We start from the raw sequence: 27,296 nt of genomic DNA, 5'->3' as shown, positions 1-27,296 counted from the left end.
ATTTAAAATACCTTTTTTTGCCAGCGATAAAGACAATTTGTTAGGGTGGAAAGGGGTAAGGATTGTATAAGGTCAAGGATATTTAAATGTATTTTGACATTTTGCTAAATTTTTGGAAGCCTTTGCAATTTAATCAAAAATAATATATGACGTACTTCAAAAAAAGTTATATCACTTTTGTTCCAATGCTGCTTTATAGGTATAATCAACCATATCTTACTATCTACCTCTATCCCTATCTACTCTCTTGAATAATTTTTTTTAAGTTGGAAGGGTGAATTAAAACTAACGTTTTCTCCATTTATCCATCCAAATATGTCAGGTTCTTAAATATCCCAAATGGGGACTACCAATTATTTTTCAAAAAATAGTCTTAATTCAATTATCTTACCCTACCTTCAACTGATATCATACTCAACCCAACTCTTCTGTCAATCTCTACCACAGCACAAATATGTCAAGCGATTCGAGTCGAAGGATCCAGGTGCCCGAGGAGCTGAAGGAGGTGCTGCTGCAGTTCTCGATCTCCTTTCTGGTGGAACAGCCCCCGGACGTGATCGATTATGCCGTCGAGTACTTCACCAAGCTCCAGGCGGAACGTCCAAGTGTCTCTCACACGGATGCCAGTACCGATGACCAGCTGAGCGTCAACTCACAGGATGCCGATGGTAAGTGGAGTTTTATGCTGTTTCAACTGCTTCTTAAATCCACCGGAATGCGAAGTTGTTTGTTCCTGTTCTACCGAAGATATTCGATTGCGTGTCCTGTCAACTTTTTCTTGGCTTAAACTGCCTTAAATCTGCTTCACTTTTGCATTTTCTGCTTCAGCCGCCTGCGTGTTGGAAAATTCTTGCCTGGGATATTGGTACTTTTTTCACGTACTTTTTTCTCCACCCAGTTTGTGTTTTATTTCCGTCATGCAATTTGCTGTGAACTGGGAACTGCTGCGTAGTGGCTGCAAATCTCTGACGTCAGCAATGTCAGTTTGGTTCGACATATAGACAATCTGCTGGTGTAATTCCCCCGACAATTCTGGGCATTTCACTTTTTTTTTGTTGGTTATGGGTAGGTTGGGGGAAAATTGAAAAGTTTTCCCGTGTAGCAGATGATTTTCCCAATTCTTTGGTGCTTTTTCCTGCGGCACGTGTTCGGATAATTAGCAGGGACCACGCATATGGCCATAAATCTTTGGGCTCCCAACACGAGCATACAAAATGCGAAATTAAATAATGATGGTGATGAAGGTTTAGCCGAGTTCAATTTGCTCCTCCCCTGCTGACCCCCTTTAGTGGGCCGCCTCTGTCTGCGGGCCTTTGTTCACAGCTTCCTTTTGCGTGTTTATCTTCCGGTTAATCAAACACGCATTCCTCGAGGGAGGGGCTCTATATGGAATGGGGATGTGTATGCCATGTCAAGTGGGTGGATGGGGGTATGAAATGGGGCACACTGCTCCTGTCATTAAAAATCTATTAATTGTGCACACAGCACACTGAAGAGCCGAGCTGCCAATCCTTTCGCTGCTGGAATATACGATCCACTCACAGTCAGACTTTCGCAGCTTCAACTATGTAGCTCGTGTCAATTAAAGGGGGCTTAGCTTGGTTGAAAAGCCTTCTTTGCTGAAAGTTTATCAGAAGCATAACAAAAATCTTTTAAAGATTTAGAAAAATTTGTAACTTGGCTTACAAGTTACGCAACTATTTCTTAGTTGAACTAGAAGTCATATAAGATTATAAGTCTGTTGATAAAAGCTGAACTTTCAAAACTCTGGTAAAGAACAAAAAACTATACAAGTCACATAGCTTGAGCTTAAATGTCAAATAAGATTAAAAATCTGTTGATACAAGCTAATCCTAAAAAAACTTTGTTAAAAAATGTAGGAAAAATATTTACTTTATATGAGGAAACTAAAGTTTCTTATACAAGTCACATAACTTGAGCTCAAATGTCAAAACAGATTAAAAATCTGTTGATAAAAGATAATGCTTAAGCTCTCTGCTTAAAAATAATAAATTGGAATAACTTTTACTGCTTGAAGCCAACATTGGTTCCAATTAGTTTTGATTTGCTCTCTCTTATATAACTCAAAAGAGTTCCAACTAGGGCTGCAAAGGTTAAAGGCATTATGCATAGTTCTGGACCCTTTGTCTCACTATTAACGTCTGGCTGTCATGGCCAACTTTATCCGCTTTGGCTGCCCAGTGAAGCCAGCGAAATCGCTTCAAGCTCCAACCTCAACTGGAGCGAAAATGGCACGCAAATAGCTACTGGCCACGCCCACCGCCTGCCATGGTTTTCCATCACCCGCCCCCTTTGGCTTTTCCATCGATCGAAGTTGGTATTTTTATGCTTTGATGTCTAAATTTGTGGCCGGAAGCCCTTGCTGCAAAGTTTCAATTTAACTTTGGGCTTTAAAGTTGGTGTGACATTAATATCGCGCATACGCCACATAGGCTCTATAAAGAAAGTGTGTGTGTGTGTGCTTGTAGAGGTGGTCAAAGGTATGCGCTTGCCCTGGTACATTTTATTAACACTCCCGTTGGCCGCAGCGTCAAACCGAGGGAAAAAATGGGATGGATGGATGGTCAGGAGGAGGTCTATGTTTTGCAGGACCATCAGGACCATCAGGAGCATCAGGTCTAGCAGGACCTACTGAAGCATACTGATGAACAGCTCAGCAGCCGCATACGCTTCATCGGGCACACAGGGCGCATGACACGCCCCCCGGGGAGGGGGTTGGGAAACGGGGGCGGTGGTGAATACTTTAGGGCGGTTGGGGGATGGAGTGAGTTACATTTCAACATTATTGACATGCCAGCAGCGCTTTGCGGCAGGACTTCAGGCTGCCTCGGTGGCAAAAACCTGAACGGAAATGCCGTCTCTCCCCCCTTTATCATCCAGCTCAACCCAACCAAGCCCGACATCATCCTCCTGTTGCGCTTAATAATAATGTGTATATGAATGCTTATATGAAAAAGCTGAGGGAATGCTCATGTTAATCAAGACAAAGCAAAGTGTTGCTGCTATTTATAAAGCTGCACGGAGAAAAATCAGTAGAGAAGTTTATAAAAAGTGTTAGTTTATTCAAGAAACTTACTCTATTTGAAAGCAGATTTTATCAGATACCAAAAATAATCATTTGAAGGGGCCACAGAAACAACAAGGATTTTTAAATCACTTAAATCTAATTTTAGGTATTTAAAAGTATTTAACTACATATTTTAATCTCAAAAAGAGACCCAGGAAGATGGCCCATTGAGGACAAGAGTAAATAGAGTTTTTCTTTGTTTTTTGGATAAATTGTAATCCCCTTTTAGGCAAGAACAAAGAGTGATATTTCTGAAATTTAAAAGTAAAAATCTCAGTGATCTTTAAAAATAAAACATCGACTTATTAATAGTCCCTGGTTTTAATAATAAATAAAAAATATTAGAGAGTTAAACAAATTTAATAAATATAAGTTCTTAATGGCAAGAATGGCTTTCATATACAAGAAAGGGGATTTTACAGAGGTGGTTTTTAGCCATCCTATTATTATTTTAATCATTATTTTAAATCATTAAACATTTTAAAGGTAATTAATTTCACTTAACTTAATATTAGTAAAGATACGTTTTTAGAAAAAAATATTTCCCTGTTACATAAGTAATGTGGCTTTGCCCCACATTTAAAGTAAAAATTTTACTGGCCTTTTAAAAATGAATTTTAGATATCATGATTATTTAGTCCCTGGTTTTAGTAATAAATTAAAAAAATTAGAAAGTTTTAAAAATTTAATTAAAATTAGTTTTAATGGCAATAATAGCTTTCGGATATAAGAAGGGGACTTTAAACTGATTGGTTTTTTAGCTGAAATATTCCTTCAGGTACAAGAGTTCCAACTATTTCTTTCGTGGCATTGCCCCACTTTTATCCAATTTAGTTGACATTTCTCTCAGTGTTTAGCCAACAAAGCGACAGACAGCTGGCACACACATACACATAGGGATGCAGATGGAGGCAGCGGGGGCTGTATAAATAGACGGCCGACAACCACTGGACCGCTTGAGTGGCGTGTTGTGCTGCCTACTTACAGGCACTATTTCCGCCTTGGTTTGACGTTTGCCTGTCCCTGTCATCAGCGACTCCAGCGGATGGGGATGGGGATGTGGACCGGGATGGGGATGGGGATGTGGTCGGTGATGTGGCGATGCTGCGCCTCTTGTGGCACCATTGGCACTTTCAGTCGCTCGGAGGACTTCACAAGGCTAGCACGCACATCCAAAACCGTCTTTCAGTCGGTCTGTCATTCAGTTTTTTAGCCCATCATTCTTTACGCCTCACGTCGTCATCGTCGTCGGAAGTTGTCGCCCTATATAGAAATATATACATAGATATATATCTCTCGATCTCGTTGCCGTCACTCGCAGTCGCAGTCCTCGTTGCCGTTGTCTCATTCTGCTAATGAAAATGAAATTAATGCAGCCAACTTTTTATTTGCCATCCTTAATTGAATTCCCCAGCTTATTTGCCCGAGTGCATGTGTGTGTTTCTGTTTGTGGAGCAAGCAACTTACTTAATTGAAATACTTTCGGTGCATCAATTACCAAATGATATTCTAAGTTTTGCCAGCGGGCTGAGTTTTAGTCTAGGATCTTTGCTAGTTTCATTTTTATCTGTGTTGAGAAATCTTTGAAATTCAAAGGGGATTATAGGTTTTTACTTGTGACCGACGCCAGTTTGGTAATCTAATTCGAATTTTCTAGCCTGAAGTTAAATTGAACTTCTGGAATTAGGCACAGAAATAAAGCCTAAATTATTTAATTATTATTTAAAATGAAATAAATAAAAAATACATCCATAGTTTGGCATTTCTTTTGGTAAATATTCTTGGTGAAAGTCTAAAATCTCTTGGAATTTAAATTTTAATAAAAAGAATCCAAAAGTCAAACTAAGATATGGCTTGTTAAATATCTAGACAGTTATACCCAAAAGACTCAATAATCAGACTGACATCCTTAGTATCTTGCATCTACATCTATAACCCACGAACTGCAAATCAAAAACCTCGGACATCCAGAACGCAGTATTTTCCTGACTAAATAATTTGATAGAAACCTATCTAGCGGGAATTAAAAATGCCATAAATTCGGAAATGGACTTTTCCTGATTGATAGACATTCGAAAATGCTCTCCCAATTACCAGATTGTAAATCAAAAATCACAGACCCCAACAGAACTGGCACATTGGGCTGTAATAAAAACCAGAACCGAGCACGGAGGCAATTGCTGTCCAAGATTTTTCGACGTGGGCGTCATGGCTGTTGCTCACACAATGCAAACAGTCGACGGATGAACTATACAAGTATATATAACCAGGGGCTTGGATAAATACTTGTCTGGAGGGGAAAATAGACGTGCACTTGGCTCTCAGAAGGTCTTGGTTTACAATTTTTGTGGGGAAACTTGAGGGACTTTCAGAATGCGTGGCTGTGTGACTATGGGATAATTGCATCATTAGGTTGACACTCTAACTGGCAACTTGACACGACTGCGGGTGAGAAAAGAACTGCAAACATTTTCTGCCAATCCAAAAACGAAACTGAATCGAATCAGCAACCTAAACTCGGTGATTTTGCTGTGGACGAACAGATATACAAACATTTTTCGACTGACTTGTTGAAGGCTTCGCCAAACATTCGAGTGCATAAATATTTATTACGCATACGCAGCGTGTGACGGGAAAGCCAAAAGCTTGGTGTTTGCGCTGGATTTGTTTTGATTATTTTTTTTTTTATTTGCCCCTACATCACTCACCTTGGGTTACATATACCCACATCACGAAAATATATACACACCTATTTTTTGTCTACTTATTTTTAAACGTGTTCATGCCTAACTGGTTTTTATTTTCGCGCTCGTTGCAACCGATTTGAAATCGTAACTAAATTCGGAAACACGCACAGAGAGCCGCAGTGCAATTGAAAATGTCCACTCAGGTGTCTGGTAATTTATTGGCCGGTGAGTAGTAGTAAAACCGAATTTCGTTGATCAAAAATAAAACATATAGGCAAAAACATGCTCACTTAAGGTGTTGTGTTCGGCTCGAATGTATAAGCACATCAATTGATTTTGCGGTCATGTGAACCTGAAAATACATTTGAATATCTGTGGCAGGGAGGAAAAGAAATTAAGAGCCTCGATTGTCTCGCATGTTTGACAAATATTCTGGAATGGAAATCTCAGCTGGGCAATGCCTCATATTTATGCAATTTTAATTGTCACAAGCGCAATCTAAAATCTAGTTTTGAGTTTGTCTCACACATTGAAAAAATTCTTTAAGATAAAAAAGTATCTTAATATTTAAAAACTAAAAAAATAATATTTAAAGACAACTTTCCAGAATTACTCATTTCTTAGTTACTTATGCATACATTAAATAAATGTGTTATCTCATTTTATTTGAAGAAATTTTTTTAATTTAATTATGGTCACAAAATGTAGCCAATCTTAATTTTGAAATCACTTTTATAATCATTGTAACTTTAAACAGGGTTTATAACCAACCAAAAAACATTCATATATATCTTATATTTGTATTTTGTTGGTACTTTAAGTGACTTTAAAATATATTCTACTAAAAGGGCAGAGTTCCAACTTCATTTAAATATCAGAATGACATTGAAAACGTAAATAGACCTTTCCGGTGTAAGATTGTGATGCAGAGAAAGAATCTTGTGCACATGCTCTCGAGTTTCCCGTACATGGTACCAAATTCCATTGGATTATGCTGCCTGCCGTTGATATGTGAGTTGCTCTGCAGTTTCATTTGAATTGCATTTGTGGATTGGCACAGCAGGAGATGTGCCAGAGCAGCGAATTCCAGGCTGATGGCAGCGCTCAGATAGCTGACTATTTTGTAGGTCATTAAAATGAAGACGTTGCTGTTCATGGGATTCACTTTGAGATTCTGCCTTTAACTACACATAATGATTAAAGCCTTTTTATACAGTTGAAATGTAAATCTGATGTATGGTTTTCATTTGTATAATTTCAGCAGAACCACCAGTGATGGCCAGCTCGCGCCGCAAATCAGTCTTCGCCGAGGCCTACGATCCGGAGGCGGATGACGACGATGATGGCGCCACCGCCGTGTTCCCCAAGACAGACGAGCAGCGGGCCCGGCTGGTGGAGTCGGTGAAGAACGTCCTCCTCTTCCGATCCCTCGAAAAAGAGCAGGTTCGTGGCATCCACTACACTACATAAATCATAATGGAGGGGGAAAGCCCCCAAAAAAAGGGGAAGGGGCAGGCACACACGCATCCGCGTTTAGCCCGAATAAGTGTCTGCCTGCGGTTTCCCTTTTACGGGGGATTATCCCCCATCAGGCGGGATTCCGCCCTCAATTCTCCTCTCCTGGGAAATATCTCTCACCCCCTTGTAACCGATTTGTTTTCGCAGATGAACCAGGTCCTGGATGCCATGTTCGAGCGGAAGGTTCAGCCCGGCGACTATATCATCCGCCAGGGCGATGACGGCGATAACTTTTATGTTATTGAATCGTAAGTAAAACAAAACAAATTTCCAATCAAACTCGATGAATAATGCACATTTTATGTTGGCCCAAAGTCAACTTCAAGTTGGGGTAACTTTTTTAGATTTTGTTGGGGCTGTTTAAAGTTAGCATGCATATAAAAGTTATATTTTTAAGTTATTACAAACCAGTTTAGGGAAAATATGAACTTTGGTAGGATGAATACCATTTATATATAAAATTTGAAAGCTTTGATCCATGATTTAGTATTTAAAAAAGACATTTTGTCAAAGTTTAAAAATATGTTTTACTTAAAAAAAAAAAATAACAAAACCTTTTTATACTTTCAATATTATTAATTCGAAGGAAGGTCAATTAAAATAAGCCCTATGAAGCTTTTAAATATACAAAATTGCCTTCACAATAAATTAAATGAGCTTTAGTAAATATGGTATTCTGGGGGGAAGAAGATATTTTATTAAGATAACTTTAAATGGAGAAAATCCATAGTATTTTACTATGTTTTTATAATAGAGATTGGAAGCTAAATTCATAGATATTTCTGCCAATGATATACACTTTTTATCAAAAATCTCTTTAAAATCTCTTTAAAACACATTCCCATAAATTTTCATCATTTTTTAAAGCAAATTAAACGTTTTAGAAAGAACTCAAACCAGTATAACCGCATAATTACTCATGCAGAACTGCGAAGCTCATTCATTTATGTGCGGCTTAATTAATTTGTGTTTGAATGGGAATTAGTATTTGATATGGCAATTAATGAGTACTTACGTATTGATAAGCACACACGCAGCGCATCAATTATAAATTGCTCTCGATTAAGGGGGATTTTTCGTACTTCTCTGGTCTCTCTGCTCACTAACCCCCCGAATTTTTCCGTATTCCCGCAGAGGCGTCTACAAAGTCTTTATTAATGACAAGCACATTAACACCTACAATCACACTGGACTCTTTGGTGAATTAGCGCTGCTCTACAATATGCCCAGGTATGCGACCTTTTTCGTATTTGATCGATTCATTATGACAAATTTTCCGCGCTGTCTGAACCACAATTACAATGTGCTAATGGCTATATGCATACTATATATAGACGTGTCTCTAATGTTGAATTTAAATATCTAGAGCGGCCACCGTGCAGGCGGAAACGAGTGGTCTACTTTGGGCCATGGATCGCCAGACCTTCCGCCGCATCCTGTTGAAGTCCGCCTTCAGGAAGCGGAAAATGTACGAGGAGCTGTTGAACAGCGTGCCCATGCTGAAGGCCTTGCAGGTGGGTCCCCAACCCCAACCCCAACCCCATTTCCATCCTCCTTCCTTTCCAATCGATTTTTGTACATCTAACTCTTGTGCTGCAGAACTACGAACGCATGAATCTGGCGGATGCCTTGGTTTCAAAGAGCTACGACAACGGTGAACGCATCATCAAACAGGGTAAGTGAATTATAAAGTTATGTGGGAACTTTCCTGGGCGACGTAAAGTCCTGTCTTATACGGAAAAATTCAAATTAATTAGAAGGTCACACTACAGAGTTTAGGCTTAAGACTGGTAGAAGTGAAAATTAAAGCTTCTGATAAACCCAACATTTTTTTTAATTATTAACAAAATATGTATTTTTTAAGGGGTTATGATACTTTGTTTATGACTGGACTTAACTAAAAAAAATCGGGAAATTCAAAACATCATTTAAAATATAAATTCATAAAATGTGGTGAGGCTTTAGACCCTTTTATCTCTAGCAAGTGGCCAAGGAACTCCTTTAGTAAATTTCCTTTTTTGAAAAATAATTTAAAATATATTATATAAATAAAATATAATAAATAAAGTTGAAAATATAGTAGATAAAATAAGCAAGAACATACTAAAGTATTAAATACCAAAGTATGTATGGTAGAAGTAATAGTCAATAACCTAAGGAGATTTATTAAACATATATATGATTAAATTAAATAACATTTTTATCACTGTTAAAAACAATATCTGGAATTCTAATCCGATCTCTGAATTTTATAAACGCGGTTCTTGGTGCTAGTTAGATAAATTACCCTGCCTTTCCTCTCGGGAATTTCTTCTGACAATGATTTTTAATCCAAATCCCCAGGTGACGCCGCCGACGGCATGTACTTCATCGAGGAGGGCACCGTGTCCGTGCGCATGGACCAGGACGACGCCGAGGTGGAGATCTCGCAGCTGGGCAAGGGCCAGTACTTCGGGGAGCTGGCGCTGGTGACACATCGACCCCGGGCCGCCTCCGTCTACGCCACGGGCGGCGTTGTGAAGCTAGCATGTGAGTGTCCCGCCTGGCGGAATGGCTACACGGAAAGCGTTTCAGACGATACCCCGCTTGACCTAATCCCTAATGCTTTTGTTTATTTGTTCTTTGTCCCCTCCCGTACACCCACATCCAATCATCCACCCTGGCCCAATCCCAATCCCAATCCCCCGTATTTTTTGTGTGCCGTGTGTAGTCTTGGACGTTGTTTGCTTCGAACGCCTCATGGGAAAGTGTAGTGGGGGCATCCAGCGTAGCATTAGTGGGTATCGCTATCTGGAGCAGGATCTGCGCGAATATTTCGGCAATTTGCCACTCAATTAGCAGTAGAAGTAGTTGTAGTAATAGTAGTAGTTATAGTTCCCATTTTTATGACCTCATTTAGCTAGGTTACCTTAAGAATTAAATTAGAATTAAGTCAGAATTTTTCCTCTGAACGAAAGATCTATAGACCTTTGAATCTTATAACCTTAAATGGAAAAATACATATACATACATATATCATATTTTTTAATATTTTTATCTTATATGTTTATTCAAAACAAAAGGTTCTTGAACAGAACTATATTAATTAAAAATTCATAAACTGTCCATGACCATGAATTCCCTTTAAAATTAAAAAACCATAATTCAGTGATAAGAAATCACTTTTGTTTAATTATTCCTTAGAGAGTCATTAGACTATAGCTTATAGGTCATTATAGGTCATAAAGTTTGGTCTATTACATTTTAAGAAACTCGACTTAGACTTTATATTCCGTCCAGTCCTAGACACAGAGGCCTTTGAACGAATCATGGGCTTCCTGACCGATGTACTGAAGCGCAATGTGGTGATCTATGAGCAAATGTTCACCGACATGGCCCGAAGAAATACGAATTTGTGAAGAAAACCGTTTGAAATGTTTATATTTTTCTAGGTTGTTGCTATTCAAAATTCTCAAATGCAAGAAACAATTTTTTGAATTTACTTAAGAACTGTTCAAAATTTAGAATTAAAATGTTATCGAAGCAATAAAATATAGTTTTGTTCTGAAACACACGCATACATGAGTATAGGCTAAGGGCCAATCCCTCACCATCCCCAAAATTGAACCCACAGCACTATGAAATTTGAATGTCTGAAGCTGACACAGGCAACTAGAGGTTAATGGATCGGTAAGAGATGGATATGAAGATGATATAGTGGGGCCTGTGGTGATCAAGGAATGAGTTTTGATGGGTTAACCAAATGGAGTTGGCTTGGTGTGTGCTAAAATGTTTTTAAATAAGTACTACTAAAACCCCTTCCCACAGAAATTCCAATTATCCAGCATGTTTTAAGTGTTTTCAAAGCATTTTAGGTAATTTGTCATAGCTAATAATATCTTTTTTTTTTCAATTTAGTCCTGGATGTCAAGGCATTTGAGCGTTTGCTGGGTCCCTGCATGGATATTATGAAGCGCAACATTGACGACTACGAGTCGCAGTTGGTGAAGATATTTGGCAGCAAAAACAATATCACCGATACACGATAAAAAGTCTGAACAACCAACCAAGAAAACAAAAACCACCATCAACAGCTACAGCTACAGCTACAACAAACAGCAACTATAACTAAAATGAAAGGTCACTTGCAGGCTTCTTAGGATTTTATTTTGTAAACATATTTCTTTCAAATTGAGCAATTCTACAGACAGAAAAATAAGAGCAAAGAACACAACCCACAACAAAGCACAAATACCAAACAAAAACACAAGGACACAAAAATCATTTAAACTTAATCATGAATATTTGATAATTGAAATTAATCTATAATACTACGATAATAATAATGATGATAATGATAATGTTGATCATGTTGGGGAGAAGCTAAGCAATGTTTCTAATCTAAAAAACAAGAAGAGCTAACAAGCGAGTTAAGAATTGTATTGTATGTATTTAGCAATTGTAATTTGTAATGTATTTAATTGGGCAAAATGAATTCAAATGCAATCAGCAAAGAGAAACAACAAACGATTGGCTCAACGGAAATGTTAAAAATACTAATTTAAGTTTTGTTTATTCATAACTTTTTGTTATCCATTGATTTATTCATAATTTAGAATATAAAGCAAACACTTGTTTCATTGGCTGCTAATTAACTGATAAGCGAAAAGTAAGCAAAAATATATCAATTAAGAGCAAATTGAACACACACACACATCAGCAAAGAGTTTCCCCACACATATGTACGAATAACGAGATATCGAGAGGGATACTTACCCAAAAATCGAAAGGTATTCGCCTGGGGAAACCCCCCCACCCAAAAACTAACAACCATTAATGTATGTACTAGTCTATACATGAAGCAGCTGGACAGGTGTTTCGGCCATAGGAGAGTAGGGAATGATATCAGATTTGCAGGTCCCCGAGATGTAGGTTTTCCACTTCCTAAAGCGATCTCACTGTAGGCACACGAGAATGTTATTGTTATCCAGTTCTCGGAACGAAATGAAAACAAATAAGTAATGCTAAAGGCACAATCAATATGTTGCAAGGGATCAACTTAGAAAACTTTGAGAAAAACTAGCGAAAAATACGAAATTTAGCAGAGAGCGCGGGGCGAGATCCGGGAAAAGTTGTGTGCACCAGGGTGACTTTCGCTTGAACCGCTTTAAATATATATATATATACAAACATAAATCATTTATTTTCGGGCCATAGCGAATACGAATCAAAGCAATATCGACGGCCTGGATAATGTGTACTTAGTATATCCCTGTTTCTGTTGCTGTTCAATACCCTATCCTACTTATACCCATATCTCTATTTATATAACTGAATGAGCTTAAACTATGGTAAAGCCTAACCTATACCTAAACGACTCCAACTACTTTATATGAGTGTAACCGTATTGTTTTGAACAAACAGCGTAACTAAACAAATCTTAGTGGGATAATCAGTAAACTTGCATATGTAGGTATAATATTAAATTAAATCAATTCAACTGGCATACCAACAGTCGACAGGTGTTCAAAGCTAAAAGAAACTACATATAAAGAAACCGAAAATATCATATATGTAATATTGCTACAAGTCGTTCAAATTGTCAGCAAGGAATAATAAAACTAAAATATATATGAGTATGTTTTTAATCTTAATTGGTGTCTAGTCTATGTTCAAGACTTTAAAGCAACAAAATTCTTGGAAATTTTCGAAACAAAATGAAAATGAACGTGAACGTGAAGAAAGAGTTCAAGAAATACATAAATAATAACTATTGTATCAAGCGAGTAAAATTATAGAAATTAATTAAGATGCAGAAAGTGCTGGCCATTTTCTTCCACATACCAACTACAACAACAACAAGCACACACACACACACACACACACAACATCTACACACGCACACACAAGCCATATTTAAACTTTCCATCAAGCAAAGCTCAAAAAGAATATTTAAAAAATCGTTGAAATCACCGATGACAAACTCTTAACGCGCAAATTTCAAATTAAAGTCACTGAGAAGAGAATACATTAACTAAAAATAGTAAAGCCTATTCGTATTTTAACTGTTGTGTTGTAATTATGCATAAAGCGTATTTAATTATGTATGTGTAACAAAAATAAAAATGAAAAACAAATACAAATACAAAAACAAACGAAATGAAAAACAAAAAAGAGTATGTATTAATAAAGAAACAAAAAAATATTTGCAAAATTTTAAGGTGTAGACACTGAAAAAAAAGAGGAAACACAAATTTGATTTAAATTAAGCGCCGAAGAAGCTGCAATAACACATTAAAAAGCCAATCAAATTCAAAGTTTCCTGCTTTTGCCATTAACAAAATTTCTATGATTTTCGTTATCTTCATTTACCGATGCCAAAACATTGATTTAAATAACCAGCGGCTAATACAATGGCATAGAGAGTTTATTTATAAGACCGAAGCGATAATGATTATTAAAATATGAATGAATTCAACTAACTTCATATTAAGATGTCCTTGTTATGTCGCAAAGAATTCATAAAAATGAAAGTAAAAAATAAATGAAAACCTGAAAAAGCAAACATGACGAATGAATACAAGTTTAATAAATGCGATAAAACAAATTAAGTTTATTTTTAAGGGATTGGATTTGGGTAATATTCAAAAATTAAAAACAAATTCTGGGGGTCCTATGGGATAATAGCATTGATGTTAATATATTTTATAGCTAATATTTGTTATCTGCCTGGCAAATCGTAAACATTTTTAGAAAACACGGAACATCGTTCATTTCACCGTCTATGAGCTCGACGCAGCGTTCATCTTTTCGGGATTTGTCATGGTGGTAGTTATGGTTGGGTTCTCCCGATCGCCAATTTAAAAATGGTGCTTCGTAGCCGGATGCGTCGGATAAGTAGGTTCCCAAAGTTTCCCGATCGTTGATGCCCAGCCTGTAGCGGTTATGGTCTTGGAGTTTCCCAGCAATAGCGTGTAGTTCCTCTTCATCTTTAATGGATGCCAGATAGCCGCCCATTTCGTGACAATGGTTTCTGGCTGAAGTCCAATCTCTGTCAACGCGGTCGATGTAGAAGTGTCTGGAACCTATCAGCTCAAATTTCGGAGGGACTCTTGGCTGTAATAATTTCTGTAGACCCTCCAATTTTAGATGAACCGCCTTGAGTTCCTCTTCCATCTTGCTGTGCCAATCCGTCTGTTGTTTTTCCATTCTATCTAGCCTTTCCTCAAAATCCTGTGGAATCTTTTTCAGAGTTCCCTGCACTGATGTCTGCTGTCCTTCCATCTTGGCCAGCCTCTCCTTAAGGTTTTCCGGGATTGTACTCTTAACCGTTTCCAGCAGGGATTTCTGATCCCCTTCCAACTTACTCTGCATCGAATTGAGCCGTCTTTCGATTGTGACCTCCTTTGACTTGATTTCTTTTAAGGCAGCCGAAGTAGTGTTTCTGCACTGCTCACCAATAAGGTCTAGCAAGGGAAACAATTCGACGACCAACTTATTTATTAGATCTCCAGACACTTTTCGATTGTAGTCAGCCTGCACGGACTTAGCCTGGAATCCATTAATATTCCAGGCGATGAAAGCGAACCAAAAGTAAGCTTTGATCTGGAGCATACTAAACGCGGAAAAACAGCGAACGGCGGTATTGAACTGATTCTGAAGACCAGGGTTTGCCGACTTATATAGGGACTGATAAGAGTAATCTGCACGTGATAGGTTAATGTTAATGTTAATGTCAATGTGGCTGAAAAGATCGGGAAGAGCTCGCTCTCTGCCGGCTGCTATATTATATAGGAAGATGAACTCAAAAAAATGTTTTGGATTTTAAAGAGTTCTTAATATGATTTGGATTTAAGAAAAATCCACATGAAAGGGAACTCTCGAGGATCTCGACTATAAAATACCTACCCGAGCAGACCCAGTCGCATGACTTAAAAATAAAAATACTTAAATATAGAATAGGTAATTGTAAAACATATTTCCATATTCAGAGTTAGTAAGTTCAGCAATAGGTTTAAAACAAAGCGAACTATATTTAAAATTCTGTATGCAGTGGTTTATATTACTGTTTCAGTGTAGAATTATATTTCTATACAAAAAGTAAGTCGGAGAATTTGTGCCCTAAATTGTGCATTAAAAAATTCCAATTAAACCATTTACATTTTAATAATTTTTTTAGGTGTCACTAAAAGTTTAATCTGTTTGCACTAATAAATACAAGAAATCGGGCTTGTCTTCAACTTCCACGTAACCAATCGTATTATTAGGTTAATGAGAATTGTTAAAAAACATATATATATATATACACACAATTTGCATCTCTTTAACAAAGAGTCTTATCTATGGGACCCAAAAATGTTATGCCCTTTCCATAGGTTAAAAGATCAGTGATTTTATTGAATTTATAATTTTATTCACTTAAAAACGTAGCTCCAAATACACTTATAATTTTACGGTGTTTAATATATGTATTTATCTTTAAATGTATGTGTGTATGTGTATCGTTTATAATTATGTTTATAGAAACTCATATATCGGAGCCACTCTACCGACAATGCACGAATGATTAGTGTGAGGCGCGGATTGGGTCGCCAATTAAAATGGTTCCGGATCAGGCATGCCCTAGTCCAAATTAGAATAGTATCCTGCTCCACGGGAACCCGTGGCCCAGACCAAGGATGGTATCAAAAAAAGTGATTATTGTATCGGTATGTTATCTGATTTCGCTGTCGGCTGAATGTCTTAGCCAATGGTTGCTGTAGTTAACCGCCTCCAGGATGCGAATGTGATTTGTATGCTTGCTCGGTTTTACGGGGAAAAATTCATTTAAAAAGTTTCATTTTTTGTGGTTTTGTTTTTGCAGTGTAAAACTAGAAATCTAACTGTAAAGATCATCGTCACCGTTGTCGCCCGGCGAGTTAACTGGCAAGTTGTTGCCAGATCCTGAGGTGTTGCCGGTTTGACCGGGGAATCTGAAAGGCCATATAACGTTCAATAAGAAGTCGTTGCCTGAATTATAATTATTTTTATAACTCACCTGAAGTTCTGTCCGAAACCACGGGACTGCTGCAAAGTCTGGGCAAACATCTCGTATTTCCTGATGTCATTATCGGACACCGAACGACGAGCAAACTTCATAGCCTCCTCGAAGTGGGCGCTAGTAATTTCCGGCACTGGATCGTCTTCGTCCATCTGGTACATGGGAAGATAGTCAAAAATAGATATTCTTTTTTTGCGAGCTAAACAAGATGACTTACGTCCATCGCCGAATTCTGGTTCTCGGCGCGCTCCTTCTCGCGACGGATCTCAGCCTCGATGGCCTGTCGGATGGCCAGCTTGCAAGCCCGCTGGCAGATCTCGGTCAGATCGGCACCGGAGAAGCCCTGCGTCACCTTGGCGATGTAGGTGAGATCCACCTCCTTGGCCAGCGGCGACTTGCGCAAGTTGGCCTTGAGGATGGCCTCGCGCGACTTGTCGTCGGGCAGCGGAATATAGATCAACTGATCCAGACGGCCCGGACGCAGGATGGCCGGATCGATGATGTCAGGACGATTGGTGGCTCCGATGATGAAGACGTTCTTCTTGGCTCCCATGCCGTCCATTTCGGTCAGAATCTGGTTGATAACACGGTCGGCGGCGCCGCCAGCATCGCCCACATTGCCACCACGGGCCTTGGCGATCGAGTCCAGCTCGTCGAAGAAGAGCACACAAGGAGCCGCCGAGCGAGCCTTGTCGAAGATGTCGCGCACATTGGCCTCGGACTCGCCGAACCACATGGTCAGCAGCTCGGGACCCTTGACCGAGATGAAGTTGGCCTGGCACTCGTTGGCAATGGCCTTGGCCAGCAGCGTCTTACCGCAACCGGGGGGTCCGTAGAAGAGGACACCGCGACTGGGCTGCATGCCGAACTTCAAGAACTTGTCCGGGTGCTCCACTGGGTACTGCACCAGCTCTTGCAGTTCCTTCTTCACGCTCTCGAGGCCTCCGATGTCCGTCCAGGTGGTGTTGGGCACTTCCACCACCGTCTCGCGCAGCGCCGATGGACTGGACTTGGTCATGGCGTAACGGAAGTTCTCCATGGTGACGGCCAGCGAAGCCAGCACCTCGGCATCGATCTTGTCATCCTCCAAGTCGATGAGGTCCATCTTCTCACGGATTTGCTGCAGGGCAGCCTCCGAGCACAGCGAAGCCAAATCAGCGCCCACATGTCCGTGGGTCTCGGCGGCAATCTGCTCCAAGTCGACATCGTCGTGCAGCTTCATGTTCTTGGTGTGAATGCGCAGCACCTCCAGGCGGCCAGTGGCGTCCGGAATGCCAATGTCAATCTCTCGATCGAAACGTCCGAAGCGACGCAGAGCCGGGTCAATGGAGTTGGGCCTGTTGGTGGCCGCCATAACGATCAGATGGGAGCTCTTCTTCATGCCGTCCATCAGGGTCAGCAGCTGCGACACGATGCGGCGCTCCACCTCGCCGTGGGTCTTGTCACGCTTCGGGGCGATGGCGTCGATCTCATCGATGAAGATGATGGCCGGCGAGTTCTTCTCAGCCTCCTCGAACGCCTTGCGCAGATTGGACTCAGACTCTCCGGCCAGCTTGGACATGATCTCCGGTCCGTTGATCAGGAAGAAGAATGCTCCGGTCTCATTGGCCACGGCCCTGGCAATCAGGGTCTTGCCGGTACCAGGAGGACCGTACATAAGGATGCCACGCGGTGGCTTCACACCAATGGCCTTGAAGAGCGACGGATGGCGCAAAGGCAGCTCCACCATCTCCTTGATCTGGGCCAGCTGCTTGCGGCAGCCGCCGATGTCGTCGTAGCCAACGGCATTTAGAGACTCCTCTTCCTCCTCGCGCTTAATCGGATCGCCATCGCAGAAGATCACCGTTTCGGGGGCCACGATACAGTAGGGCTCCGGATCGGTCAGCACCACTTTGAACTCAATGGGACGCATGGCGGCGCGCACGATAAAGTTGTCGCCCATGTGGATGGGCCGGTAGGCCTCCAGGAAGTAAGGCTTCAGATAGATCTCGAACAGGTTGCCAGTGACGCCCTCGGTGGTGTCGTCGATGGGCAGGATGCGAACACGCTTGCCGTACTTGACGTCCGGGCAGGACTGCACCGAAACCACATCTGAGAGATGGACGCACAGGTTGTTACGCACCACGCGGTTCATGCGGATCTTCTCGTCGGGGCAGGTGTCGTCCGAGAGCACGATGCAGACCGTCTCCTTGCGGCGCTTGCCCTTGAGGATCACGGTGTCGCCGCGGAAGAGCTGCAGCTCGTCCATTTTCGCCTGCAAGCGGAAAAGTAGAAGAGCGACCAAGCCATGTGAGTAAGGCAAGCGATGACGTGGCCTTCGGGAGGTTGAGGGTGAATCTTACCTGCGACAGCGACACCACAGAGTTGTCATCATTCTGCGCCTCCTCCACAATCAAACGGTTGGGGCGGTCCTTGCGCTTCAGGATCGCTGTTGCCAGATCTTCACTGTGGGTGAAAGAGGAATCGCGTTAGACTTATTTTCCTGGGCAGTGATATGTAGCCACAACCGCTTATCGAACGAGGACTTTGGCTTCATCTTCTCGTCCTGTTCACTGTGATAACCCCTGACAAAGTCCCTGGGATCCCCATCCTGATCCATCTTGTCGCTGTTGCTGCCGGACATGATGCGTTTTTTTTCGTTTTGCTGGGATTCCCCTGAGTCTTGTTTAAATTTATGGAAACTGCTTTCCTGAGCAACGCCGAACGGAACTAAACTTTCGGACAACTCGACTTGGCGATTTAATTTTCTCAGCCGACGTGATGGTGAATTTAGAAAATGGAGTTATAAGTTTTGATTTGATATGGAATATTTGTTTTCTTTTCTAAAATGTGTAGGGTATTTAATTATACAATTCATCACATACATCTAATAATTTGTATATCTAAATATTTGTATGGTTTTATCAAGAGAAGTAAGTTTGTATTTCCTGTGTTTGATGCCAATTCTTTTGGCGCCATTTGTTTTGATAAAAGAAAAACATTTCTAAAAATAAATGTAATATATTGCACCCTAACCTTTTTTAATCTAAAAGGAATATTTTCGGAGATACACCAGCTTTTGTTTTTATAACTTTTATTTGGCATTTAAATAAATAAACGGCGGAACAGGGCATACAAAAATTATAGACTTTTCTAGAAGGAATGCAATTTTAGAGGGCAAACAAAAAATGAGCTTGGCTAATTAAGCTAATTTAATGTTGCTTCCGGAAAATAGAGTTTTCGGTATTACGGACCTTCTAGTATCCAAAACTGTTGTCATTTATCCACTTTTATTTTTATATCCAATGGTAATGGATAGAAATTACAACTCCGTTCCCTCCCCCGCTAAAAATATATCCTTCGATAAAGGACAAATAAGAATTCGGGACAACAAAGAAATATCGTAAGGTTTTCATGCGGCAACAACAACTACAAGGGCAGTAACACCAACAACAACAACAACAGACTGCAAATGGCGATTTTCGCTGGCGTTTTTTTTTTCTCTCTCAAGTTTTCAGCTTTGGCCTAGTTTCGCAACATTTTGCGACCGGGCAGCGGAAAATTCGCGCTAAGCGGCAGAGTTTCGCGGAAATCGAAGAAAGCCTTTAACAATGGCACAATAATGTGTCTGCGATGTGGCCCTTGCGTATTTTTTCAACTCAATGACTGCGCGAAATTGGCGAATTTCGACTTGGAGCGCCCTGGTCGGCGTCTTTTTGGGCGCCCAGTTCACTTACCCCTTGGAGTCTGCCATGGTAAACTAGTTGAGGTTGAACTTTTTAACTTAATCGTAGAATTCGGCGCTACTCGGACTATTCGTTGAGCTGGAAATCGGCACTTTTAGTCAAATTCAAAGATGAGGCAGCAGAAACAGATTGGAGGTGGGAGTCCTTAGATACTCATCGATTCGCTTTTCGAAACATCGATTGTGGCTGCAACTATCGATGTTTTCCAGCTATGTGGCCGCCTTGGTGTGGTTTGTAACTCCGCTAACTAAATCAAAATCTAACAGAAATGTTAATACGTATCAAAATCTAACAGCACTGTTAAGATGTATCAAAAACTAACAGAAATGTTAGAAAAATCTTTACATTTCTGTTAGAAAACGTTAAATCTTAACATTTCTGTTAGAAAACGTTGCATCTTAACATTTCATGAAGAGGAAGAACACATGGCGGCTTGACTCAAAAATATTGCATCATTTAGCTTTATAAAAGTGTATGAACAGAGAAGAACGGGAATGGATAATAAAAAAATTAAGAGAATAAAAAAGAGGAGGTCGCAAACATTTTTCAAAAAAAAAGCGGACAATTTGCCTCTGCCAAACAGTGCCCAAGCATAGGCAAATTTAAATAGTTAAGGACACCTAACTAATCGATGCGCAAATAAGTCTTCATCTAGTTCTAGCGAGTTATGGGGCACTGCAGCTAGCACAAACATAAAGAAACTTGAAAGAGCCGAAAATAGAATTCTGCGACAAATATTAAATGCGCCTTTCTATGTGCGAAACACCACGATTAAGAGAGACCTAAAGCTTCCCACAGCAAAAGGCACCTGGACAAACTAGAAGCCCACGCAAACCCACTCGCTTCCAAAGTGCTGGAAGAGCAACCTCGGCGCTTAAAAAGATGGCACCCCACGGAGCTGCCCTTCAGGGTCCCCTGATTAGTAAATGATGTAATTACCAAATCACACACATACACATGTAACCACCCGCACCTATTTGTACAAGTACTCCTCACCACATAAACTTTTCGTTAACTAACACTCAATTTTTGTCAAAACATTTAATTTATTGCCCCCTGGGCAGATGTAAATAAAAACGAATCAAATAAAAAAAAAAAAAAATCTAGTTCTAGCTCCTTGCCCTTCTTCCATTCCCCCACTTCACTTCAAAATCAGTCTTGATAATATAAGGAATTAATAATATATTTCTGTGAGGGGGTCACAAAAGCATCGAAATATCGCTGAATACAGCGAATACTCTTTTAATATTTTAAAATTTTTCATAAATTCCCAACGGATTCGTGCTGTTCAACTCAAAAAGTCAGTCACTCAAAGGCGCTTAGTCATCAGAATAGAAGACGCAGATTGAGGTTAAAGAGAATGATGAGGTTGCTGCTACCAGATCGGAAAGTATATAACTCATACCCATGAAAATTGAAGGACGCAAGGCGATCAATAAAAAAATTTTGTATCTTTGTAAAAGTGACTGTTTACGTGTTTGAATATCGTATTTATACCAATTCCGAGGTTCCAAGCCTTCTATTTGAAACCTACTATGTATTTTTTCGTTGTTTCCTTGGCTTGCGGCCGACATTTTATATATATATAATAAAGAAAAGAGGGAAGTCAAGTGGACGGTTTTTTCTCCATATGAATTAAGGAACATCTCTGGCAAATTTCTTCTATTTCTTGCCATCATCACAGCTCCCATAAAAAGTCCATACGCACTAGGAGCTCCGCGCGTAAATAAGGTGCATTTCTTCGGAATGAAACGAAAGAGGTCTGAAGTGTCAGCCGTGGCTTTTTAAACTATCGCGGGAGGTCCACCAATAGGATGGTTGGAAACTAGGAATAATAATTTCCAAATGTGTGTGAAGGAATAATAGACAAATTGGAAATGAGAACGGAGAGAAGTCTCAATCAATTTTTAAAAGATAATCGAAAAACTTGCCTCTTCTTAATAATCAGAACCAAACCCCATTTATACTTTTTCAAAATGATAAAAAAAAATGGGCGCTGACCGGTTATGCCTGACTTGTTTTAAATCTGACAACATATGAGAGTAGACAATAAAACAAAATAAATAAAATATACTCATGAAATTACTTTAAAAAAAAATAATTGCATACAGCGGACAAGAGATTTCAAGAAAAAAATTACTTCCACTTACAATACAATGAGCTTTTGTCTTTCATTTGTGTGAGTAATTTCACGGGGCTTATGGATGTGTATCTTCTGATATTCAAAACTCAGCTTGCCGAAAATAATTATAATATATATATATATATATATTCTGGAGTATTCATAGTTACGATTAGTTAGATTAGATTAGATACCTAATCTCGATATGTCGACCATTTAAGAGCAGTTTTGGATCATAGAAATAATGAAAAACTTGGGAATTCAACTTGGACGTCAAAGACAGAAATATCGTCTTGTATTAAGAAAGTGTTTCTTCCTATTAAATATAGGTCCAATTATGTAGGCCCTATAATTAAAAATGTCGGCAAACATCCGTTTTTTTGGATTTTAATCGTATCTGTAGGTGATGGAAAAAAAGATTGTTTGGGACTTTTACTCAAGACGATCCCATTATCATGGAAAACTAGAGCTAGTGGCGGACACCGCATATCAGTGTTGAATACAAATGAAACCTCCACAGAAAAGGAATTAGCTCCCTTGTGGGTACAAAGCCCAAAAATTGAAGGAAAAAATTCAATAATATGAGGCAATACGTAAACATACAACTAAAAACAAATCGCCTCTGTTTAATAAATAAGGCAAGGAAATGGCTATTCTCTTCGATCCAATTGTATACAATTTATAATAGAAATAAAACAAATTAAAAAAAAAGTATAAGCTTAGTGTTAAATGATAGTTTCCTTAAAAGGAGTTCAATTGCGTATGCAAAATTAGAGACCGCTCAGGATAACGACCATCGCACAATAAGTATATTTTTCGCCTTAGCGAAATGAACATTTTATTAAGGTGACCAGACTGGTCCATGCATTGATTTCCTAAAAAGGATGAGCGAAAAATCCAAAAACATCGATTCAATATATTTTGAAATTAAATTGGTAATTTTTATTTCTGTGAGGCGGTCACACAAGCTCTATATTCAAAAACATCCAAATATCGCTGGCAACGAACACTTTTTAATTATTTAAAATTTTTTTTAAATTCCTCCAAAAGGTAATAAAATGATTGTTTTGCTGAACTTTAGAATAAACATGTATTTTGAAACGCACTGCGCAAGGGAGCTGACTTTGCTGACCTCTAAGAATATAGATTTATTGAACAGTAAATGTTAAATATACCAAAATTACACTCCAATACTCCAAAAAAAAATACTCAAAATATTGCAAAAAAAAAACATCGATGCTGGAAAAATACATCGATGTATTGACGTTTTTAAAAGCATCGACGCTATCGATGGTTATATCGATGTCTTTGCATCTCTATTCCACACACAGATGCAAATCGCCGAAAATCCAGATATTTTGAGAATAATTGGCTAATTTCGATCCGCCCCTACGCTGAAGCAATGGTAAGTGCGTCCAAGTCCGCCTTGTAGTCGCCAGAAGCCGGAACTCGCGAATTGGGAGTGCAAATTGGCGGAGAGCCGAGTGCAAGAACCGCTTACTGCGCCCCTGTCGACGTCAAAAGGGGCCGCCCGTGGTGAGAAGCAACGCCCCCCGGTCCAAGTCCCACATCCATGTACCCCTGGAGCTCGTCCTCGTACGGCGGCCAAGTGCCCAGTGCCGCCAACGCCCGGGTAAATACTCCAAAACTCCCAGATTGCGAATCTAGGATGTGTGTAATCTCTAAGCCTCTTATCTTCAACTCTGGTCATCCTCCTGCTCTGCTTCCGGACTTGATCCGGAGTAAACCAAGCGTGCTTATCTCGAGCAGTGTGTTTGTTTTGTGCTCCAAATCGGTTCATGTACGCCCCAGCCAGTAATATCGTCTGCCATGTCTCCTTTCAGACCATGCCGAATGGTTTGGATGACCAGGAGAAGCTGCTCGCCGAGGCCATTGGAGCGGCGAGGAAGCAGGCCTTCCACATGAACCACTTCCTGGACAAGGAGCGCATGCTGGACTCGCTGAAGTGCGCAAGCACCATGCTGAGTGAGCTGAGAACCTCTCTGCTGTCCCCCAAGAGCTACTACGAGTTGTGTGAGTAATATGAAGTAGATGCGATTCTCCAGACCTTAACGTATTGATCTGCCTTCAGACATGGCCGTCACCAACGAGCTGTGCCACCTGGAGCTGTACCTCAGCGAGAAGAGCGACAAGAAGACAGATCTCTACGAACTGGTCCAGTACTCGCACACCATTGTTCCACGGCTTTATCTCCTCATCACCGTGGGCATTGTGTACATCAAGAACGACTCCACGCTAAAGCGCAGTATTCTTAAGGATCTGGTTGAGATGTGTCGCGGTGTCCAGCACCCACTGAGGGGCCTCTTCCTGCGCAACTACCTGCTGCAGTGCACCCGCAACATCCTGCCCGACGTAATGGTGGCGGAGAATGAGCACGAGGGAAATGTGTACGATGCCATCGACTTTGTGCTGACCAACTTCGCCGAGATGAACAAGCTGTGGGTGCGCATGCAGCACCAGGGACACTCTAGCGAGAAGACGCGGCGCGAGAAGGAGCGCGAGGAGCTGAAGATCCTGGTGGGCACTAACCTGGTGCGATTGTCGCAACTGGAGTCGGCCACTCTGGAGACCTACCAGCGGCTCATTCTGCCGGGCATTCTGGAGCAGGTGGTCAGTTGTCGGGATGCCATTGCTCAGGAATACCTCATGGAGTGCATAATCCAGGTGTTCCCCGACGAGTTCCACCTGCAGACTCTCGATCCTTTCCTGAAATCCTGTGCCCAACTGGAGACCGGTGTGAACGTGAAGAACATCATAATATCGCTGATCGAGCGACTGGCTGCCTATAACCAGCGAAGTGGCAAGGTAATCCTCGCAAGCATTTCATGTTTTCAATGCCTAAAACCATTCCCTTTTAGACTAGTGGCAATGCCATTGATGCCATCATACCCGCCGAGGTGGAGCTGTTCGAAGTATTCAGTGTCCAAGTGGCCAATATTGTGCAAACCCGAATGGACATGCCTTTGGAGGATACCATTTCGCTGCAGGTTGCACTGCTAAGCCTGGCTCAGAAGGTGTATCCCGATCGCGTTGACTATGTGGACAAGGTGCTGGGAACAACCGCACAAATTCTTCAGCGCATGAACATGAACAAGTATGTTGATCTCTTAACGAGACCACAATGGTTGCTAAATGCTTTTTATTTGCAGCATCTCGCATTTGCTGTCAGTGAACCAGGAGCTATCCCGCCTCCTGCGCATCTGCATCGACTTTTACAACAACGCCTTGACCATCATCCAACTGCACAACTTCTGCCCACTGCTCGAAAAGTTTGACTACACCTCCCGCAAATCGCTGGCGCTGTATTTGGTTATGAATATTCTTGACAACGAAACTACCGTTCCCACGGCTGATCAGGCGGATAGTCTGCTGACCATCATCACGCCGCTGATCAAGGACGATGACACGAACAAGGAAAGTGCAGCGGCAGCAGGAAACACCAGTCCGGATGCTGAGGAGTTTGCAGAAGAGCAAGGGGTTGTGGCACGGTATGTGAGATTACCTTTAACTAAATCCCTTTCTTACTGATTTCTGTTCTTAAGATTCATTCACCTGATGCGGTCCGCCGAACCCGACATGCAGTACAAAATGCTACAAACTGCCCGCAAGCATCTGGGAAACGGTGGCGGACAACGGCTCAAGCATGTTCTACCTCCTCTCGTCTTCGCCGCCTACCAACTAGCCTTCAAATACAAGGCGATCGCCGAGCAGGATGAGAACTGGGACAAGAAGTGCCAGAAGATAGTGCAGTACTGCCATAGCACGATCAGTGCGCTGGCCAAGGCCGATCTCGCCGATCTCGCTTTGCGTCTATATCTGCAGGGTGCCCTGGTTATTGGGGAGATCGGCTATACGAATCACGAAACGGTGGCATACGAGTTCATGACCCAGGCCTTTTCCCTCTACGAAGACGAGATTTCCGACTCGAAGGCTCAGCTTGCAGCCATTACGCTTATTATGTCCACCTTCGAGCAGATGTCCTGCTTTGGCGAGGAGAACGCTGAGCCGCTGAGGACGAACTGTGCGCTGGCCGCTTCGAAATTGCTGAAAAAGCCGGACCAATGTCGAGGAGTTGTGGCCTGTGCGGCGCTCTTCTGGAGTGGAAAGTAAGTGTGCTTGCGCGCTCTTGATAAATTATTTTTTAAAAATGTTAACCCTTTCTAGGCAAAATGGCGAGGAGATGCGAGATGAGAAACGAACATTGGACTGCCTGAAGAAGGGCGCTCGCATTGCCTCGCAGTGCTTGGATACCGGCGTGCAGGTACAACTGTATGTGGAACTGCTGAATCACTATCTCTTTTACTTTGAACGCGGCAACTCGCTCATCACTGTGGCCATGCTTAACCAGGTAACCAAAATTCACTGCAAAAAATCGAAAAACAGCTTTAACTTGAATGAATTGTATTGTTACAGCTAATCGCCAAGGTAAACGAGGAGCTGCCCAACTTGGAGCCCAGCGAGGAGACCAAACAGATCGAGAGCCATTACAAGAACACACTGGCGCACATACGCAGTCGCATGGAATCCAATGACTCGACGTTGGAGGTCTCTTTTGCGGGCATCACTCTCAATTAGCCCGGCCCACCCACTTCGGACACCCCCAGCAAGCAACCAAGAGCTGAGAGCCTGCAGGTCGACCGGCCAGGCACGTTTTTATATTGCTAGTTATCAGCTTGCTCGTAGACCGTTCAGATAAACCGAAGCTCTGCGAGCGTATCCAAATTGCTTGTGAGAGATATGAAATTCCATGGTTAGGAAAGTTGTGGGCCTTCGACCAACTTTTGTTTTGTCAATTTGATTTCGATCGTAATCGTAAGTGCAAAGTAAAAACATTCTTGATTATTTCCCCGATTTATTTAGTATGATAGCTATGCGTAAATAACACCAACAGGATTTTTACTTTACTATTTAACCCCCCTACCCTACTCTACCCTAAAAAATAATGTGAAAATATTGTTAAACAAAAATTATACAATCTTACATACCATTATCGAATTGGTTCATGAATCGCCACGCGCTACGTATAAATATGTATTACAAATAAAGTTAAGACCAAACTGTTTTCGCAAACAATTCGCCTGGATGTGTGGCCTGGACTTAAGTGAATCAAAACTCG

The 27,296-nt window shown here is 40.9% G+C and overlaps 4 protein-coding genes across 11 annotated transcripts in view; 2 read left to right on the top strand and 2 right to left on the bottom strand.

Annotated features, from left to right (window-relative positions):
* LOC119549407 (cAMP-dependent protein kinase type II regulatory subunit) overlaps positions 1 to 13,879 on the top strand; it is a 35,164-nt gene extending 21,285 nt beyond the window's left edge. For 2 of the 5 annotated variants that reach the window (XM_037857465.1, XM_037857464.1), the window contains exons 3-10: positions 448 to 668; positions 7,037 to 7,218; positions 7,441 to 7,541; positions 8,428 to 8,523; positions 8,660 to 8,807; positions 8,893 to 8,968; positions 9,637 to 9,822; positions 11,191 to 13,837. In XM_037857465.1, coding sequence (XP_037713393.1) covers positions 455 to 668; positions 7,037 to 7,218; positions 7,441 to 7,541; positions 8,428 to 8,523; positions 8,660 to 8,807; positions 8,893 to 8,968; positions 9,637 to 9,822; positions 11,191 to 11,321 — 1,134 coding nt within the window. In that variant the 5' untranslated portion in view covers positions 448 to 454 and the 3' untranslated portion in view covers positions 11,322 to 13,837. Of the gene's footprint in view, positions 1 to 447; positions 669 to 5,951; positions 6,001 to 7,036; positions 7,219 to 7,440; positions 7,542 to 8,427; positions 8,524 to 8,659; positions 8,808 to 8,892; positions 8,969 to 9,636; positions 9,823 to 10,572; positions 10,847 to 11,190 lie in introns of those variants that run through there. The other 3 variants (XM_037857466.1, XM_037857468.1, XM_037857467.1) reach the window with 3 other exon arrangements.
* Positions 13,866 to 14,912, bottom strand: LOC119549408 (CD209 antigen-like). The gene has a single exon (XM_037857470.1). The coding sequence runs from the start codon at positions 14,884 to 14,886 to the stop codon at positions 13,984 to 13,986; it is 903 nt and encodes a 300-aa protein (XP_037713398.1). The 5' UTR covers positions 14,887 to 14,912; the 3' UTR covers positions 13,866 to 13,983.
* Positions 14,913 to 15,720: 808 nt separating this feature from the next.
* Positions 15,721 to 20,184, bottom strand: LOC119550373 (transitional endoplasmic reticulum ATPase TER94). Of its 3 annotated transcripts, none has more exons than XM_037859021.1 (5): positions 20,029 to 20,184; positions 18,655 to 18,757; positions 16,530 to 18,566; positions 16,310 to 16,464; positions 15,721 to 16,244 (listed from the first exon to the last, which is right to left on the bottom strand). In XM_037859021.1, the coding sequence occupies exons 1-5, from the start codon at positions 20,043 to 20,045 to the stop codon at positions 16,151 to 16,153; spliced, it is 2,406 nt and encodes an 801-aa protein (XP_037714949.1). In that variant the 5' UTR covers positions 20,046 to 20,184; the 3' UTR covers positions 15,721 to 16,150. The 3 variants fall into 3 exon arrangements, with proteins under 3 accessions (XP_037714949.1, XP_037714948.1, XP_037714947.1); XM_037859020.1 differs by lacking the exon at positions 20,029 to 20,184 and adding an exon at positions 18,820 to 19,010 and having other exon boundaries at positions 16,310 to 16,461; XM_037859019.1 differs by lacking the exon at positions 20,029 to 20,184 and adding an exon at positions 18,820 to 19,008.
* Positions 20,185 to 23,437: 3,253 nt separating this feature from the next.
* LOC119549139 (vacuolar protein sorting-associated protein 35) lies at positions 23,438 to 27,253 on the top strand. Of its 2 annotated transcripts, none has more exons than XM_037856913.1 (8): positions 23,438 to 23,564; positions 24,004 to 24,193; positions 24,252 to 24,985; positions 25,039 to 25,274; positions 25,330 to 25,668; positions 25,723 to 26,286; positions 26,345 to 26,528; positions 26,594 to 27,253. In XM_037856913.1, the coding sequence occupies exons 1-8, from the start codon at positions 23,562 to 23,564 to the stop codon at positions 26,753 to 26,755; spliced, it is 2,412 nt and encodes an 803-aa protein (XP_037712841.1). In that variant the 5' UTR covers positions 23,438 to 23,561; the 3' UTR covers positions 26,756 to 27,253. The 2 variants fall into 2 exon arrangements, with proteins under 2 accessions (XP_037712841.1, XP_037712840.1); XM_037856912.1 differs by lacking the exon at positions 23,438 to 23,564 and adding an exon at positions 23,603 to 23,792.
* Positions 27,254 to 27,296: the final 43 nt, after the last annotated feature.

This window comes from Drosophila subpulchrella, chromosome 2R (genome assembly GCF_014743375.2).
Source record: "Drosophila subpulchrella strain 33 F10 #4 breed RU33 chromosome 2R, RU_Dsub_v1.1 Primary Assembly, whole genome shotgun sequence".
NCBI lineage: Eukaryota > Metazoa > Arthropoda > Insecta > Diptera > Drosophilidae > Drosophila > Drosophila subpulchrella.
The sequence above is the reverse complement of the archived record's forward strand: the minus strand, read 5'-3'. Positions and strand labels throughout refer to the sequence as shown.